At 42.8% G+C, this 17,594-nt stretch overlaps 1 protein-coding gene across 1 annotated transcript; it reads left to right on the top strand.

Annotated features, from left to right (window-relative positions):
- The first annotated feature begins 859 nt into the window (after positions 1-859).
- LOC131667387 (uncharacterized) lies at positions 860-3,503 on the top strand. Its single transcript, XM_058940767.1, has 2 exons — positions 860-1,067; positions 1,266-3,503. Exons 1-2 carry the CDS (start codon positions 1,022-1,024, stop codon positions 2,789-2,791), a joined length of 1,572 nt encoding a protein of 523 aa, XP_058796750.1. The 5' UTR covers positions 860-1,021; the 3' UTR covers positions 2,792-3,503.
- The last annotated feature ends 14,091 nt before the right edge of the window (positions 3,504-17,594 follow it).

Genomic DNA, 17,594 nt, shown 5'->3' on the forward strand with positions numbered 1-17,594 from the left:
CGGCTTATGATTGATCACCTATTGGTTTCACTCACATAATGCTCCCGTGATTTTTTCATTTTTCCGCGGCTTTTGTGCCTTCTTTTTCGGCCACTCTTCTTTCTTAGCCTTATGTCGCAAGATTCGTAGAAATTCAACATTATACAACAAAATCTATCGTATATTTCATATTTATTCGATATTTTTCACTCTCTGTATAAATACACGTCCGTAAACGGGAATTTAAAAAATTTTAAAAAACAAACTTTACCACTTTACTACAAAAAAAGAGATAGTCAATGTTTCTGCAGTGAGAGAAAAAACTCGTAAAAAAGCCGCAATAAGTTTTATCGTTTTCATACTTTTTATGAGCAATCTATTTATTATCAATATCATAGAAATACGGGGATAGAATTTACCATCAATGAAAAAGCAATAAAAAGTGAATGCCGGAGAGGCGGAGTCGCAGCGCATAAAAAAGCGCGCAGTCAATATCGAGCCTCAGGTAGAATTTGTCCGGGATCGCGTCGACCGAGCGATATACAGGTCGAGCACGAGCATCAGGGATGTCGTAGGTGTTCGACAAGCCAAGGACCAAGTCCATAGGGTCGAGAGCGAGGTCGAGCTGCGCGCGCGCGCGGGCCACATGTGTCGAACCTTAAAATATGTAGGCGTGGCCATAGCCCAATCCAGCAGACGCGCCGCCGCGGACGAATATGTTCTCCCCCTCTGTTGGTGGTGCTAGCACGCTCCACCCCCGCGACTATCCCATTGGCTCGACAGACTCGTCTCCACCTGCCAGCCCTAAGTTAACCCCCTAAATACAAACCCGAACGAGCTCGCTTGCTCATTCGTACGTGGACTCCCGCTGGTGCTGCAATCGCTGTTGTAGCTGCTGTTGCTGTTACTGTGCTTCAGCGCGCGAGTGTGTTTGATCACGTTTTCGAGTGGTTCCGGTCGACGGATAGCCGGTCGATCCGACGACCACGTGAAGGCCGGCGACAGTGGACTTGACTTTTTCTTGTGCGATAGCAGTGATTTTATGCACTTGCCGGCACCTTCTGCAGCGGAGCGGCTGTCACTGAGTGGTGAGTAATTTACAAATTATTTCTTATCAATGTAACTACGCCATTTTTGCTTTTCCTTTTGTTTCCTGCAGTGATTCTCGAACATCCGCCCGAAAGTTCGATACTTTTAATTTTTTGTCAGTTTACCCTTAATAATCAATCAGTCCAGCGACGGTTCGCCAGCGTTAGAACCTAATTTGAATGAACTGCTGTTGACAGGCACGAAAGCGATAACTGCGCGAGAAACACGGCCAAAGCATATCACCAGCACAATGACCATGGAAGAACGATCTAGCGGCATCGAAGATGGCGCTCCAGTTATCTCGACCGGTGCTCCGATCACTTCCGCCAACGGCCCAAGTAACTTGAAATCCAAAGCATGCGAAATAACCACCGACGCGTCTTACCCATTGCAACGCGCCAACAAGCGTTCGTTCGACGTGGCATTTCTCGTTGCTCCCGATGAAAAGCTGATCAAGCGTCAAGCGGAAAAACTGATAAATTTACAATTCAACAGCAACCGTTTGATGAGTGATTTAGTTCGCCATCACGAGAGGCAATCGGTAGCCGTCGACGATTACAACGACGACTCGAGAGATTACGAACAGAACGATAGAATACCGCAAAACATGACGATCAAACATTTTGAAAGTTTGGAAGCTTCGCACAAGTATAAAATGAGACGCGTCGAGGATACACAAGCACCCGTCCCGTCGTACATATCAACCAAGCGAAGGCTAAGCCCGACGTCGCCCGAACCACTTGTTCACCCATATGCCACTTCGTTACGCAGACAAAAGACTCCGAGTCCGCCGACTGCGTTTCAACAGACGTTGCAGGCTCGAAAAATCTATACCGAGGATAACAGCGTCGATCAGCCGATTGACCAGACTCTCAGGTTAGCAGCGTGTCGCGGTAAGAATAATTGCGACAGTATTTCCTGCGCCGACAGACAACAAGGAGATTCAAGAAGCGCTTTTACCAAAGTCAACTTATCCGTGCAGAGGAGCAGCTTGATAGGAATTAGTCCGAGTTCCAGTAGCGTTAATTGCGAGGATGGCGGAACATCATCCCCGAGGTCATCGGTATCGCCCGACGTTGTTACCTATCAAAACAGTCTCAGTCCGCCAATCGGATCGCCATCCGACGGCAACAGCATGAGTCCTTTCAACAAGTACCCAGCCAACTTCCCCACAAAGGTGCCCTATCCTTTCCTCCTTGCTCCGGAAGCGCAGCAAAGCGCTTTACTCGACAACCTGAAACTGACTCAACAGCTGGCCTCGTCTCAACCAGCCCCCAAGGTACCCAGTCCAAAAGTCCCTGCCGCAGCTTTCCGACCAGAACTCCCAGCGGCGGTCTATCCTAATTTGCCCTACAATCCCCTGTCGGCGGTGTTCCCACCCCTCGCTGAAGCTCGACCGCGCTTCCTCGCAACTGGCATTCTGCCGTCTTCCTTCGCCGCACTTGGTCTGGCTGCCCAGAACGTCTGCGCCAAGTGCAACCTGTCGTTCCGCATGACCTCGGACCTCGTCTACCACATGCGCTCGCATCACAAGAGCGAGCACGCGGGCGAGGCGGCGCGCCGACGACGGGAGGAAAAGCTGCGTTGTCCCGTGTGCGACGAGAGCTTCCGCGAGAGGCATCATCTCACGCGACACATGACCGCCCATCAAGACAAGGAGAGCGACGCTGTTGCGGATCAGGTTGAAATCAAGCGCCAGTCGACTCTGCTGCAGAGCAAGTGACGCAGCCGCAAGGGACACAGCCTTTTTGCCGGGTTTGACAGGTTTGCCGAGGGCGATCACGCATTTGGTAACTGAATACCGCGCTACGTCTACTCTCTCACGGATGTATTGCGTTATTAGCTTGCCAGTAGCATTTTTTTCTTTAAACTTATGCTCGGATATTTATGATGTTTCAGGCTACTCGACACCTTTCTTTCAATTATTGGTTATAAGATGATTTTTATTTATTTTGCAAAAGTTATTATGGCTGAAAATTCTTGAAAAATTTGTTATAATATTCAATGAGATTGCGTAGGTCTAATAATAAATAATAGCCATAAGCAAGACGATTTTCGAAGAAGTGCTCTTTTCAAAAGAGCTCGGACCCCGTCTAGTCAATATTAGGTATAAGTCAGCGACAAAGATTGTACATAACTTCTACGAAAGTATTTCGGGAGACGTGCAGGAGAGTGATACATAGCTTTAACGCATATAATAGACAGCACTCGTGGCGTTCAAAATTAATATAATCGTAATTAATGTTTTGAATGTGCTTATCCAAGTAAAAAGATTCTCAGCGCCAATAAAAGTCGATTGATATTTTAAATCTTCATGCTTGAGTGTATCGAAACATGCTGAAACATGGTAAAAATGGTCAGATGGGTTTACCTGCAAATAACGACTACATTAGGAAACTCCGATGAATGGGATTTCTAGAGCGAATGAGGTCAAAACTCGGCCCGGCGCACGGATAGTTAGGTAGAAGAGGACGAATCTGGGCAGAAGGAGAGAGAATGCGCATGGTGCGGGTGGGAGGGCTGAAACACGGCGTAAACCGTCGGATCGCGCGGGCGCAGGCAATAAATAGATCGTAAACCATGGCTCGGGATCACGCGCGCTTGCGGAGGCTTGTGCGCGGGGCCGTCGGAGCGCGCATAATGGTGGGAAACAATGAATGCCGTAATCGGAAACAGTGCTGGTTTGTTATCTGCCATTTACACTCCATTTAACTTCAAACCCTCGAATCAGACGACGCGGCAAGGCAGCGGACAGCGTTGACTTTTAAATAGGTGTGTTGCGCTGCACATCCCCCCATCCGACGGAATGAGAGAGACGTTATGCTTGATGCTTTGCTATCTGGCAGCCACACGGCAATAAGGTCTCCTGTTTCTATTAACGCTGTCGGACTCTCTTTTTCGCCTCTTGCGGAGACGATTCATGCGATCGCTTGGAAATTGTAATGTTGCCAATCTGCGTCGGATTGTTGATGGCTTCTATCTTTCGTCGACGAGTTGCTTTTTCCCTCTTCGTCTTTAATATCGTTCGGACGCTGTACAAAAATCAATCTGCACCGTGTACATACAAATTCAAATCTCGATGATAAATTGATGTTTAGCACACTTTTTTGCACAAACTTGAAGCGAATATTTACAAAGCACGCTGTACCAATAAATAAATGTGACCAAATATAATAAAAATATACGTAGTATATTCTCATTGTTATACATGTTTCTGCTCGGACATGAAGAATTATGCATAAGCTAGTTGTAAGACAAACATTGTACTATACAAATATTTAGCAACACTTTTAGAAAAGTCTCCGTGGATAAGAATGAAGTCTGTTTCGTTTGAGAAAAAAATTTATCATTTCTTTCAACTGTTAATACTTTAATATAGGTATATAAATATTGTTATATCGCATCGATTTACGTGTAAATAATGTATCTGTATATAATATTTCATTATAACTGTACTCTATGAATACGAACCTGTTGTTATTATTCAATAAACGACGTCGAAACTCAAATTTACAATGTCAATAATTTGTAGGATCCTTTACTTGTTTTCTAGCAAAAAATATAATTGTGAAGCAGCTAGCTGATTACCATGGAAAATTTTATATCTGTTTAATTCTAACAAAAGTATTCTTATTGGCTCTATCATTGTTTCCAACTTTTTATTTTCAACGTCAAAAAATAATCAAATTGAACAAGGGGAAACGGCTTCTCAACGCACACATCCTAATTTGATGCCTCGGCAGTATGGTTGCGTAGCGATAAAACTTTTCGAGCACCAGGATTGATTCATCCACGATACTTCCTTTCCCGTTTGTGGACATCTTCTGTCCTTCTTGCGGGCGATCGGCCATAAATCAAGTAAATCCGATTACGAGCCAACCGATTAATTTCTGCAGAGCGCGCGCCGAAGAGTGGAGTGTGCGCGACGCTTTCTTCTCCCTTACGCTCGCTGTTGGCTATCTTCAACGCTATACGCATTAGGAATCTCATCGCACCCGTAGGTCACGTGTCATGTACCTCTGAAACGAGAAGACGCAACTCTTTATACAGACTTTTATTACGTCTGGCTCTATTGATAAATTTAAAGGAATAGTTAATTCGATTTTATGTCAGTTCGGTCAACATTTTATTGACAATGATGGAAAATCTAATGTAATATAGAGTTGTGATTTTAAAACATTTATTTACAACGCCTATGAATCGATAGGGAATAAAATTTCCACGTAAGAGTAACATTATCATATAAATTTTGATAAGTGCATACGGTAAATTAAAGATGACGAAAAGTATAGTCAAATACTTAATAATAAAATAAACTTGTATTTTGCCAACTAGACGACTTGCAGACTGTAACCTACTTCCATCGGTTAATTTTTTTTTCATTTTTATACGTAAAAGATCGGCACATATTCATTATTATGCTTGGACAAGCGAAATTTTGATCCTCAATAATACCCAGAACCATATTCCCTGGGTGAAAAAGAAAGCATAAGAAAATTGAAATAATCAGAGCGGAGTAGGCAGAAAGCCATTCATTAGGTCAGATCAGGAGCGTCGATGTTATCGTCCTGTGTGCGTAAGTGAAATTAGCGCTCTCTCTCTCTCTCTCTCTCTCTCTCTCTCTCTCTCTCTCTCTCTTTATCTGGATAAAGCGCGAAAGGAGTCTCGTTCCCCTTTCCAATCCTTAAACGGATAATACGTAAGCCTTGGCGCTCTGGAACCGCAGCCAATACGACAAACAATCTCTTACCGCGCCCTCGGCGGCTTAAGTTCGCCCCCGGACGAATAAGTGTACTTACCCTCTGCCCGAGGTCCATAAAGATAAATAACATGAAGCACCCGGTGCAGCCGCCGCCTCTATACTACACTACAATCACGACCCTCGATGCCGAACCACGCTGCCTCTCGCGAAGCTCTTTTTCTCTATCCTTTTTTCTCACTCGAGGAGCCTCTCATATTCGCTTTCTTTTCCATCTCTTCGTTTTCTTCTTCTCTCTTGTTCTCTAGCATCATGTTTATTTGAAGCCGCTTATCCTTTTCTCTAGCTTATCCTTCTTCTCATTCGGAAGAATTTTGTATTGTTCGACATAAGACGTCAGAACAAGCAAAAGCAAAATCGCAGTAAAGTCTATGATACTTGCAAAATGTATTTCAGCGAATTCATTGCTGAAATACGAATTCCAACTTGCATACGCACTTGTTAATAGTCCCATTATTCTACCAGAGAATTTTCATGCTTGGTAATAGATCAATTTTTTTTAAACGTACGTTTCTATATATAAATATGCTACTGGATTGAAACGCTTATTTATCCACCAAAAATATTATAATACTCAACTTATACTTGGATGAATGAATTAATGAGAACAAAAGTCAAGTGAACGTTATCCAAGTAGTTTGGAATATTAGAAATTCATATCAGAAAAATGATGATTATTTTGTGCCGAGTTTGCATAACCATCATAATGAACTCGAAAAAGCTTGGAAAGGTTAAGTCTACTTACTTATGAAAGTAAGCAGACTAAAGAAACACGTTGCCGAAAAAGAAGAAACTGGTTTTAGCCTAGTTAAATTTCCGTAAAACCTCATGTCGCTTGCAAGCCTCGGGAAAGACCTGCTAATTGTTGAAAGTGTAGCCGAGGTCTCTCGAAAATCCCATGATTGTTTTTATCATCCTGAGCGGTGTGAATCTCCGTAATCCCTTCAGCCTTCTTCTTCCCACCCTCGTTAGCACGCGAGCGAGGCAAGGCAAGTAGGGTGAGCCCCGCTGGCGCGCATGCTTACTAGACTCGCCGTCAGCCAAATAATGAAATCGTCATGTACCGTAACTGCCTCGCGCGATTCGCTGCGGCCCCGACTCCACGTGGGCGACGATTGGACGCGGACATGCTAATATGGCGTCCGTTCCAAGACATTAACCTCGAATCTCGGCCGATCCCTTCCCTCTGTCCTTTGGCTTTTCATTTTTTGCCACGCAGTGCCGATCGAGATGTAGATGTCGGCGCAGGAATCGCTGCCGTACGTTAGCCTCAAGCTTTTTTAATGGCCCACGCCTCGTCAATTTATTGAAATACGTATTCCTTGAGCTGGCTTGGCTTACTGCGAAAGGGGATTTCGACGCGACTTGAAAGAAGAGTGCCGTCAATTGTAAATGTTACCAAGTTCACACTTGGAATTGACGAGAGCGCTGCATAGTGTGACGCAATGGGAATGTTTATTCATTTATTTATTTATTTGCGTCGCGGAAAGTCGGTGAAATTCTGACAATTAAAAAGCGTTAGCGCGAGTCGCGTATGGAAACTGTGAATAATCGCCGCGCAATGTCCATTGTCCCGGAGCTTCGCCCGAAAAGAATAGGCCATAAAAATAGCTAAACGTTGACATACTTGGTGCATATAGCGTTGCGCACTAGCAGAAATAGAGCGACCCCGAAAAGGCGATTCGTCTCGGTCTTGGCGGGGACGGCGGCGGTCGCTTAGTCAAAGAGACTCGACTGCGAACAAGCGGCTAACAACGGTCTCACGATAATCCCCCGCCTGAAGAATCCTGCGCTGACAACGAGGCGTCGCTAATGCTCGTAACGCTACTCCTGTCGTGTCGAATTTTAGCGGCGATCGCTCTTCTCGACTCATACATCGAATTTTAATGGTGCTTTCTGTCGGGGCAGCTTTGCTGGCAGCAATTCGCATATGCTTGCTCACAATTGAAATACACAAAGTTAGCATGTGAATTATGATGTCAGCCTATTTAATTATTGAGCTTAAGTAATAAAATGGAAAATACACGAAGGCACAAGGCGAAGGGCGATTCTACGCAAGTTCCGTTGCAAATACAATAACTTATTTTCATTCGACATAATCTGCTTTGCGGAGACACAACACACAAGTACTTTTCGCTGAGGGAGCTTCCGAGCTTCCGGCGTGCACGAGCCATAATAAATAATCGCGGCATCCGAGGCTGGCGTCGCGTGAAAAGAGCGAGACGACAAAAGAGCCGTGAAAATAGCCGCGAGACGACTCGTAATAACGTTAAAAAGTGGCACGGTAGCACGGCACGGGGGAGCGCGCTAATAACAAAAAAGCGCAAAGAGAGCCGCAGTGTCGCTGGCCGCAAGCGACTCTATAGAAAAGTTGGCTGGTTTGGCGGCTTCGCGCTGCAATAATTCGAAAGGAAGTGTCGAGCGACAGCGCGCCATTGTCGCGCGAGCCTGGCCTCGACGAAATATCGCCCAGTAAATCAAGCTGCTGCTGCTACTGTTGCCGCGCTATATTCCGCGAGCAGGCCAACTCACTCTCTCGCTTTGGTGAGCGCTTCTTCCGCGGCTTTAATCACCCGCGCCGCGAAACTCGTAAATAGCAAAAGCGCTACGCTCACGTATATCCGAGCTGAGTCGCGCTATTTCCTTTACCGGCTGAGCATGTGCGTGACTCACAAACACCTGCGCCTTACTATTACGTCTTTCGGAGCTACCAGTTTTCATCGCAAATGCAGATAATTATTCGTATGGAACGATCGATCGACACAATAATATCTCTATGACCCTGGCTAATAAAAGACGATTTAAATCGGTTCCAACATTCGATCATTCATAAGTTAATTATAAAAGTCAATGAATAGCTTATTTGAATAACTACTCACGATCAAATTATCTATTTTTCGGAAACTTGATGTTAAGTGCGTCGAGAATGTTATTCATATAAAAAAGTGAATGTCCATACGCACGATAAGTTTGGTAATTACTAAATAAACATCGGCACTATGTGAGATTTCGTTTTGTTGTCAAGATTAATGCGCGTGTCTCTGCTGCTATATAAGGTATTGAGTATTTACAATTTTCCATACTTGAATACGTATCCGAAGAAGAGACTATCTTTAAATGTTGAGCAATTATTGCCGGAAAAACATACTTTTACGAAACTAAACGAACAATACATTTTTTATTTCAATATTATCGAAGCCCAATCATATAATGTGTCGGATAGTGGACGAGAAAAAATCCCCAACAGGCCATACGCGTGAAAAATCGGTTTCTCTGCAGTTCGATATCATATCCATCGCTGGTTAAAAAGTTTAAACGGGACACGTTCAGTGGGGTGGCAACCCTACTTAAATATGTTGAACTGGCTGGCAATAAAATAACTTTATCTTACCCGCACCAAAATCCCTCCGCGATTTCTAAAGAGCAAAGCGTGGGGTTTGCGACGTATAGCGACCAATTTACATTCCTATCGGGAGCTTCGAAAAGATAAGACCATTTAAATAAATTAGTAATTCTTATCTGCGGATAGATGGAGGTTTCGCGAACACATAGCTTTCGGGTTATTTTACGTTTTATCAATTTTCATGACGATTCGTCGTGCACGCGCCGACTAGTATCCCGCTGTGTTTCACTGCAGGACGAATCATATTTCATTGTCCTGAACCATTTTTCATAAGAGTGCTCGTTAAAAAGCAATAGGAACATATTCTTGAATCCGACACATATAGACAATATAACAAAAAATAACGGTCACCTAATACAAGCGTACCATATCATAAGCCACGCTAGCGTTTTAGTTATGAAAAATTTTATCGAATTTTTCAATTATTCATGTGTTTTGGTAATTAATATTTTTGACACGAAATTTGTAGGAAGGTTTTACGCCATATAAACAATCATTGCATTGAGTTTGAGAAAATTTAAGCACCTACAGGTTTAGAAGTCTTCGTTTTAAACGAGAATGGGTCATACATGTGTTTGCTCATTGTGTATACTAGAAAGCTGAATGAAAGTTTCACATTAACAGCAAAAACATACTTCCAATAAGAAAAATGTAAAATAAATTGTTAAAGGACATTTGAATTCTTGATAATCAAGACATTACACATACTTGAAATGTATAACTAATGCTAAATTATTATGACCACACCTTGAAATAATTTGGTATCTATTCTAATATTTTTTAATGAAATACAGTTTTGTAGACATGCTAGAACAACAACTCAATTTTGAATTCTCTTACATTGAAACGAATTTTGTCTAGTCCACAACGTTATATTTATAAATTTGTAAACAAATTCTCAAATAAAATAAAAATGTATGTAATGGTTACTCGTATCTAACTAAAAGCAGTCCTTGTGTTCTGTAGAGCGCGGGACAAAGTAATGTGACATAACAACAGTGTTAACACGCTGCCGACCGTACCCAGATATAACCCGAGATCCTCCGCAAATGATTTATACGTTTGCTAATTACTAAAAATTAATTGCCGTAGCTGGACCTCTAGAAAGCTACGCAATTAAGAATACGTTTTTACGCGTGTGTTTGTCTGAAAATAACATCTGATTTTTAATTGCTAATAAATAAAAGTCCACAAGTTGTTTTGAAATAGTTTTTTGACGTTTCTAATATAATGATAAGTGCGTTAAATTTTGAAAATAAATTTTTGCCGAGGACAAAGTATTTGACATTCGAAATGTGATGTGTTTAACTAAATTCAGGAAACTTTAACATGATATAAAATAAAATCCAAACGGTTTTGAGATGATATTGTAAAATGATCATAGTATAGTCGAGCCTTCACGCAAAATGACGTGAATTGCAAAATATTGATAAAACGTAGTTTTATGCAGTTTTATAGAAAAAGTCTTTCAAAAAATGATTTACAGCCGCGGAATAATTATAGCATAATCAAAGTCGACATGCTGAGGTATAAAGCGGTCGTGGCGGCGAAATCCATACTCGCGATCGCACTGGAGCAGATAGTTTAATGTGAATTTATTGCCATCTAGATTGGATAGTCAGAAAGTGCAGAAGCGCACGTCTAGCGTGTGGCGCTGAACTGATACTGCGGTGCAGAATGTAAAAATCGAAGCGACCTCCCTCCTTCTCTCTCCCACTCCCATTTTGCCAACCGCGTCGGAGTATGCTTCCACTCCGCGTCGAAACGACCATCTCGTTCGTTACTGCTAAAAAAGCTTCATACCGTTGATTCTTTTATGCTTGATAAAATGTAACTTCCGTCTGCGCGATTGGTTATTATTGTTCCTGTGTAACTTATGCGGGGCTCGGTAAAGCGGATATTAATTTTGCAGCAGACAATATTCAAATGCAAATTTCTGAAAGTGCCGAGTTATTTTACCTTGCCATCGATACGTATTTGCTTCGAATATTTCATCGGTGAAACAGAAAATACAGTATATGAATCATAAAGCAGAGTATCGTATCGCTCGAATGTTTTGCTAGAATGCGAAAAAACAATACTTTTTTTAAGTGGTATATTGGTAAAATGTAGAAACAGCTTTATCACAGCCACGCCTTATACGAATAAAAGCTCAAAAGACTCAACGCGCCGATGATTTCAAATGATAGACCGGCATTGACGGTCCTCAGCGCGTCGCGATTGTTCTTGATCCGCTGAAAAACCACGAGGTGACTCTGATACGTTCTCTTCGCGTCGTATTTCATATTACTTTAATTCATATGGTAATGCGCCCGCGGGCCGCTGGAAAACTTTCGGAACAATACGAGAGACAATGCTAGAGCGAGACGGGCCGCTCGGCGCGAATGCGATATTGAATTCGCCCCCGTATTCAGGCGCGAAAGAGAGCGGGAGAGAGAGAGAGAGAGATAGAGACATCCCCGTTATCGACAATGTCCGACCGCTCGACCGGAAGCCATTTAGCTGAGTACTGTGACGAAATTTATGAAACTTTTCAAAAGCGCTCCACGGTATAATTATCGAGAACTCATTGTGGCTGACCGATGACTTCGTCGCCCGCGCGTGTACGCTCGCCCGGTCAATCTTGATATGCTACGATGTGCCGAATCCGCAACAATGGACTCCCTTTTTTCCATTCCAACGTCCAACGCCACGACATACTGCAAATGAAAAGCTGTCAGTGATCCGCTTGATAAATGCGCCGCAATACTGCGCGCGGGATAACGAGTTCGTAGGCATCGCGCGTGATGTTGTGATTTAATGTGTCAATCGTCAATCATCGGACAACCGGCCTCCTCGAGTCGCGGTCTTCGATAACTTTTTCAAATACTTTTACTTTCGTACCACGCTTTTCTACAGCTTTAATTGGTGGAAAAAGATTGGACGAGTGTCTGCTTATATCTCGTAAGTAGATATAAATTGATTTGGTCAGCCATATTTGGTGTAAGCACTATACAAATGAATTCGGGAAAAATATGATTTTATGTTGGATTTACGACGACGACATCGCATGAAAAGTCCAAAATAGGGTTTATGCCACAAAAGATCGCTACATAAGTTGTGGCTTGGAGAGCAATCGTAAAATGCGCATCGGCGCAACTCGCAAAATATGCATCCCAAACAGTCTGACGATAAAACTTTGCAAGCTCGCCACAAACACACACACGGGCACACGTTGGAAGCTACTCCAAGCAAAGCCCGGGCAGCTTTGAACTTTGCACTCCGAAGCAATACTTTCCATTCGCACAACAAGCAGCGACAGCGCCTTCGCCAAACAAGACAGCGACCGTACAGCTTAGTGCAGGCGTGCTCTCGACTCCTCGCACTTACGCACTTACGGGCGTCCGCCATATTTTTGCCCTGACTTTCCCTCTCGCCCGCGAGTCGGCCTTGACAATATTGGCTCTGCTACGCTCGCCTCGCGCACATGTACACGCCACCAAGTGATATGATGTGCGCGCGACGCGCTCGCATTTTCCTACATTCCATTGTTTCCAAGTTTTCGGATCCATTTGTAAGATTAAATTTGTAATGCGCGAGGGCGCTCACAGCCAGCGAAGCCGCGAAGACCATAGGCATATGGCGGCACCGAAGCCCAATTTCCTCGGATATACAGCTGAATGTTGGGATATCCTGTGCTTCTGCAAGTGGACCGAGAGATAACACTTTTCCGGATGCGCTCACCATTGCCGGATTATGCGAGACATCGTCCGTTCGCTGTCTCCTTTATATATTACTTCGCTATTGTGTTTCGCCGCGATATGCTACTTTCATTTTATTCCGCCGTGCGAATGTTTTTACCGCAAATACGGCGTGGTTCCCATTGGATCATAATAAGATCATGTCAATTCTCAAGTACCTTCGGAATAATGACAAATGAAATTCCATTTATGGACATTTATTTTGTTCCCAAGGCACGGAACGGAGTAGAAGTTGGAGTCGACGCCAACCTTGTTTAATCCCAAGGTAATGGTTCAAATGAGTCGGAGGGCACACAGACAGTCGAAAATGTCGTAACGCGAGGTAGAACATTAGACACGCGCGCGAAGCCACTTTCGGGGAAAAGTGACGCGTACATACGCGCCTGCAGAAAACGCAAGAGAGACGGAGTCGGAAAGCACGCGTGGCGATGGGAAGGCGGGGCATGCAGATTAGCATAAATATGGCGTCTTCGAGCGGTGTCGTTTGTCATCGTTAGCAAAGCACACGCTTCCGCAGTGGAGACTTCTATCCCGCGCGCTCGACCGGAGCGCCAAAGGAAGGAAATGGCCCGGCGGCATAATAGTATCGCATGCAAACCTTAAAATACATACAGGCGCACGTGTCTAGTTGTTATTGCGCGCGAGCACATTATTGTACGAATATACCTTCGCGTAGACAATCCCAGGTTAGGAAGTATGCCTACTCGCGGTGAAAGGTGCGCGAAATATTTAAGCGAGTGGCGAGGGTGTGAGTTGTCTAAATCAACGTCGAGGCAGTGAATGGGTAGGAATCGTAAGTAACTTGCAACAGAATAGGCCTATGTCGTGACAATTATGAGTACATGGTTCCGTTAGGTCGTAATAAATTACGACAGGTGGCCACGTGTACGTTTGTGTGTATGCGTGTGTGCGTGGGCGGGGGGAGTTCTTATTATTCAAATTACATAAACTTGATCGTAATGGTTAATCTGGTTAATTACATCTCTTCACTTTCGTTATAGTTATGTAGATTCAGTGCTGATTTGCGCTCATAATCACATTAAATCACGAATACAATAACCAATATTGCAGCAGTGCTGGCGAGCGCTCGCCATGTTTCATTTTTGAAATTGCGCCAGTGTCACCGGCAATCTGCCGAACTCAGCAAAGCACTTAATTATAATTTGTTTCCATTAGCGGTAAATGAGAACGCACGCTCATACGTTATACTTTCATTATCGCGCAGCCAGCAGTAGAAGCTGCCAAATTTTGCGATTACTTTCATTTTCAGCAGTTTCCATAATGTTTTATCAAGCCTGTCACTGTGCGCCTGTGATGTGACCAATGGACAATTGTTTGATTGCTCGCCGAAGATATCCTGTTCGAATTGAAAAAATACTCAAGACTGCGTGCAAGAACAAATCGATAGAAAGGAAGAAGAAAAAAACAAAGTTTCTTGGCGGCAGTCTGGCTCTTTAGAGGCAGCAGCGTTTCCCCGAGGGAGCGTTTACCGCGGATAATTCATATTTATGACCGGTCGCTCTATCAACCCCACTCGCCTTGTATACATTTAATTGAGTCGTTCGCGTTAGTAGGCAATAGGGTGCGAACGCCGTCCGTTCGCTACGCGAGAAAAGCCATATGATGCATCGCTCGCATCGAGTGGACAGATTTTTTCTTTTGCGATTGAGATTTTTTTGAGAGAGGGAGAATGTCAATACAAACGATCCATTAACTAATAGGAAATAAATGTGTGTCTTTACTTCTACGCTTTGATGCGACTGATCATACGAATAAAATGAGTTCGGATCATTAATGATTGATTGTATTTGAGAGTCATGCAAGAAAAAAAACAAGTAACATACGAACGACATATTATACGTTCCATTATTAGGTCTAATTACTTATAATTTATTTTCTTAAGTTAAATTAAAGTTTTCCGGTCTTATCGGTTGCTTCGGTAAATCGCGATGCATGCGCGTTACTTCTGATCGAGAGCTAAAGTGAGAGAAAGAGCCGTCGTTGTCGCTGAGATGTGATGAATGAGCGCTTATCCACTTTGTTGAGCTTCTTTTTTTTACTTCCGCACTTCCCGAATGGCAACAGCAATGCTCGCAATTTCTGCACGGGCCAAACTATTAAATACTAATTCCATTAAAGCACGCACAGAAGGGTTGCACCGAGTGCCGCTTTGCGCCTCGGAGTCGTAACTCATCGCGAAAGCTTTTCAATCTGAGAAAATACTACTTACGCCTTCGGCGCGCGCGTCTCTCCCCTATCGAGTCGAAAGAGAGAAAGAGAGAACGAGCGGGCGACAATGTGCGAAGCCAGACGGAGAATTACTCTGATCATACAGAGCGCACCAGCCAAAGAAATATCCACTCCGTGCGTGTGTGTCTGTCGTTCAATGACAAGGCAGCGCTTTCGCTTCGTACTCTAAAACTTGAATCGCTTCATTTTTTTTTCTTTTTCTACGAGATGTGCCAATAAACGCAGCTTTTATTGGCTGGAACCTCTTGGTGAAAAATGATAAGTGCTTTATAAAACTCACTTCCGTTCCTACTCAAAATTTACAAGTTACTTGTCTTTTAGCGTAATTAAATTCAAAACTTGCACTATTTTTGCAGAATATTTCGTTTGGTATGCGACGTCGCATTGAAATAATTATTTTTAAAATATATATAAATTTTATCGTTTGTTCTCGTGTATGATACTTAGTTTCGTAAGAAATCGCCTTGAGTGATATTGAAAAAATAAGTAACCTTGTTAATTGTCGAACTAGTTGGTCAATCTAATCATCCAGAAAGCTATGATAACAATAGGAATTTCAATTAATACGAGGCCATCGCTGCAGGCACGTTCTTCGGCAAGTAATTATAAAACTGTCATATCTATGCAGTTATTAATCTCAACTTTAGGCAATTCGTTTAACTTCGATTCCGTTTTTTAGAGTCATGCTATAAAATGAGTGAAAATTTAATTAACGAATCTGTCCAGAATAAAAGAATGTTAGAGCTATCTATTATCTATTTAGATGAACGATTGTAATTTTTGCAGGATAATCCAAATATTTCATACGTTCCGACAACCCAAATACATCTCAACTTTGTAAGTTTCAGAAGCTTTTTTACGATCAGTCGTAGCAAATGCGTATAACTCAAGTGCGATAGACACATTACTTTAATCGCTAAGAGCTTTGTTCAACTAGTAAGTTCAAGGATGAAATATCGAATAATAATTGCAGTCATAAAAAATTGATATTATGTGTCGAAGAATTGCTATAGCTGAGTTCTTCCCTTGAGTACTTTAATATCACTGCAATAGTACGTAGAGATATTCTAGTGAAGTTAAGCGTTAGTATATATTAAAAATTTGCTATATGATTATTTTTTATTTATTCAACCAATTTCACATTGAACTCTAGTTGTTGACTGCAACTTGGCTGCTTTATTATCGTAAATATTTTACGTCAACCCTGAAGATGATTGTACAATATTATAGTTAAATTTGTCAATTTTATAGTTGACCTTCATTTTTTTCTAATCACCATTATTACATTATTATACATGCGCGTAGCGCACAACTGTTACTACCAACTTGACGTTTCGATACTCATATTTCGACTGCTCTTGGCCAATAAGAGCAATAAACTCATTCGACAGTATACTACCACCAAATCGTTTTATAACACCGCCACCATCATTGTCTTGCCGCTATGACGGGAAAGAGCTAGTTATGCAAACTGTACCCGCTCAAATTACGACTTTGGCTTGCTTCTGTTGACTTTATCATTTATTATGCTCAAATGAAGACTTTGTTTAACAAGTTGATAAATAAAACCCTTGATTATAAATTCGCGAACTACTTATTGCTTTCCAACTATCAAGATGAATTAGTATCTTCCTAGTTGCCATCTAATCTCGCGCTAAACGTGAAAAACTTGTCAATTTCCCATCCGCTACCAGTCTAGCAGTATACATCGTTGAAGCTCCAACCACTTCGTAAGGGCAGCACCTCGAAAGCACAGAGAGGCAAGTGAATGGAACGAGTTGCCTGAGGGCTGGAATCGAAACCACCTCATTACCGCAAGCCGAGAGAGAGAGAGAGAGAGAGAGGGCTGAGAGTGGCTCCACCCGGGAGAATCCGTTTTGCGAATATTGGAGGTAATGTCGCGAGAGCGGTTTTATATACAACACGCCTCGCTCGCGCGCCCGCTCGTGCCCGCGGCTATCTCTCTCTCTCTGCCCTATTATACCGGCAGCAGCAGCAGCCCTGATGAAAAATGGAAATAGCTATTTGTTTTGGTGCGAGAGAGTGAGATATAGCTACCTATGCTTTCGCAATGCTTAGTTGACACAGCTCTCTCTCTATCTCTCTCTCTCTCTCTCTCTCTAACTATATACATGCACTAGTAGACCGGGGGATTACAAGCGCTGGTTTCAGTTATTATGTAGAGAGAAATTGTTTGGCTTTTAAAAGCCTCTCTTTGGCACTTCTGTAATTGCATTGCTAGCCGCACGATTGGATTCTTGCCGCAACTCGATTTGCATCTATGCTCGTTTTGTTTTGCCCGACTATCGCCATACATCGTTTCCTTGTTTTTGAATAGAAATAAATTATCAATTATGAAAAACAATATTTTTAA

This window comes from Phymastichus coffea, unplaced genomic scaffold, assembly GCF_024137745.1.
Source record: "Phymastichus coffea isolate CEN01 unplaced genomic scaffold, Cenicafe_Pcof_1.1 PCOF00065, whole genome shotgun sequence".
Lineage (NCBI taxonomy): Eukaryota > Metazoa > Arthropoda > Insecta > Hymenoptera > Eulophidae > Phymastichus > Phymastichus coffea.

Coding starts and splice junctions, on each gene's coding strand:
- LOC131667387 (XM_058940767.1), top strand. CDS start 1,022: ATGCACTTGCCGGCACCTTCTGCAGCGGAGCGGCTGTCACTGAGTG. Junction 1,068..1,265: donor GGAGCGGCTGTCACTGAGTG/GTGAGTAATTTA, acceptor TGCTGTTGACAG/GCACGAAAGCGATAACTGCG.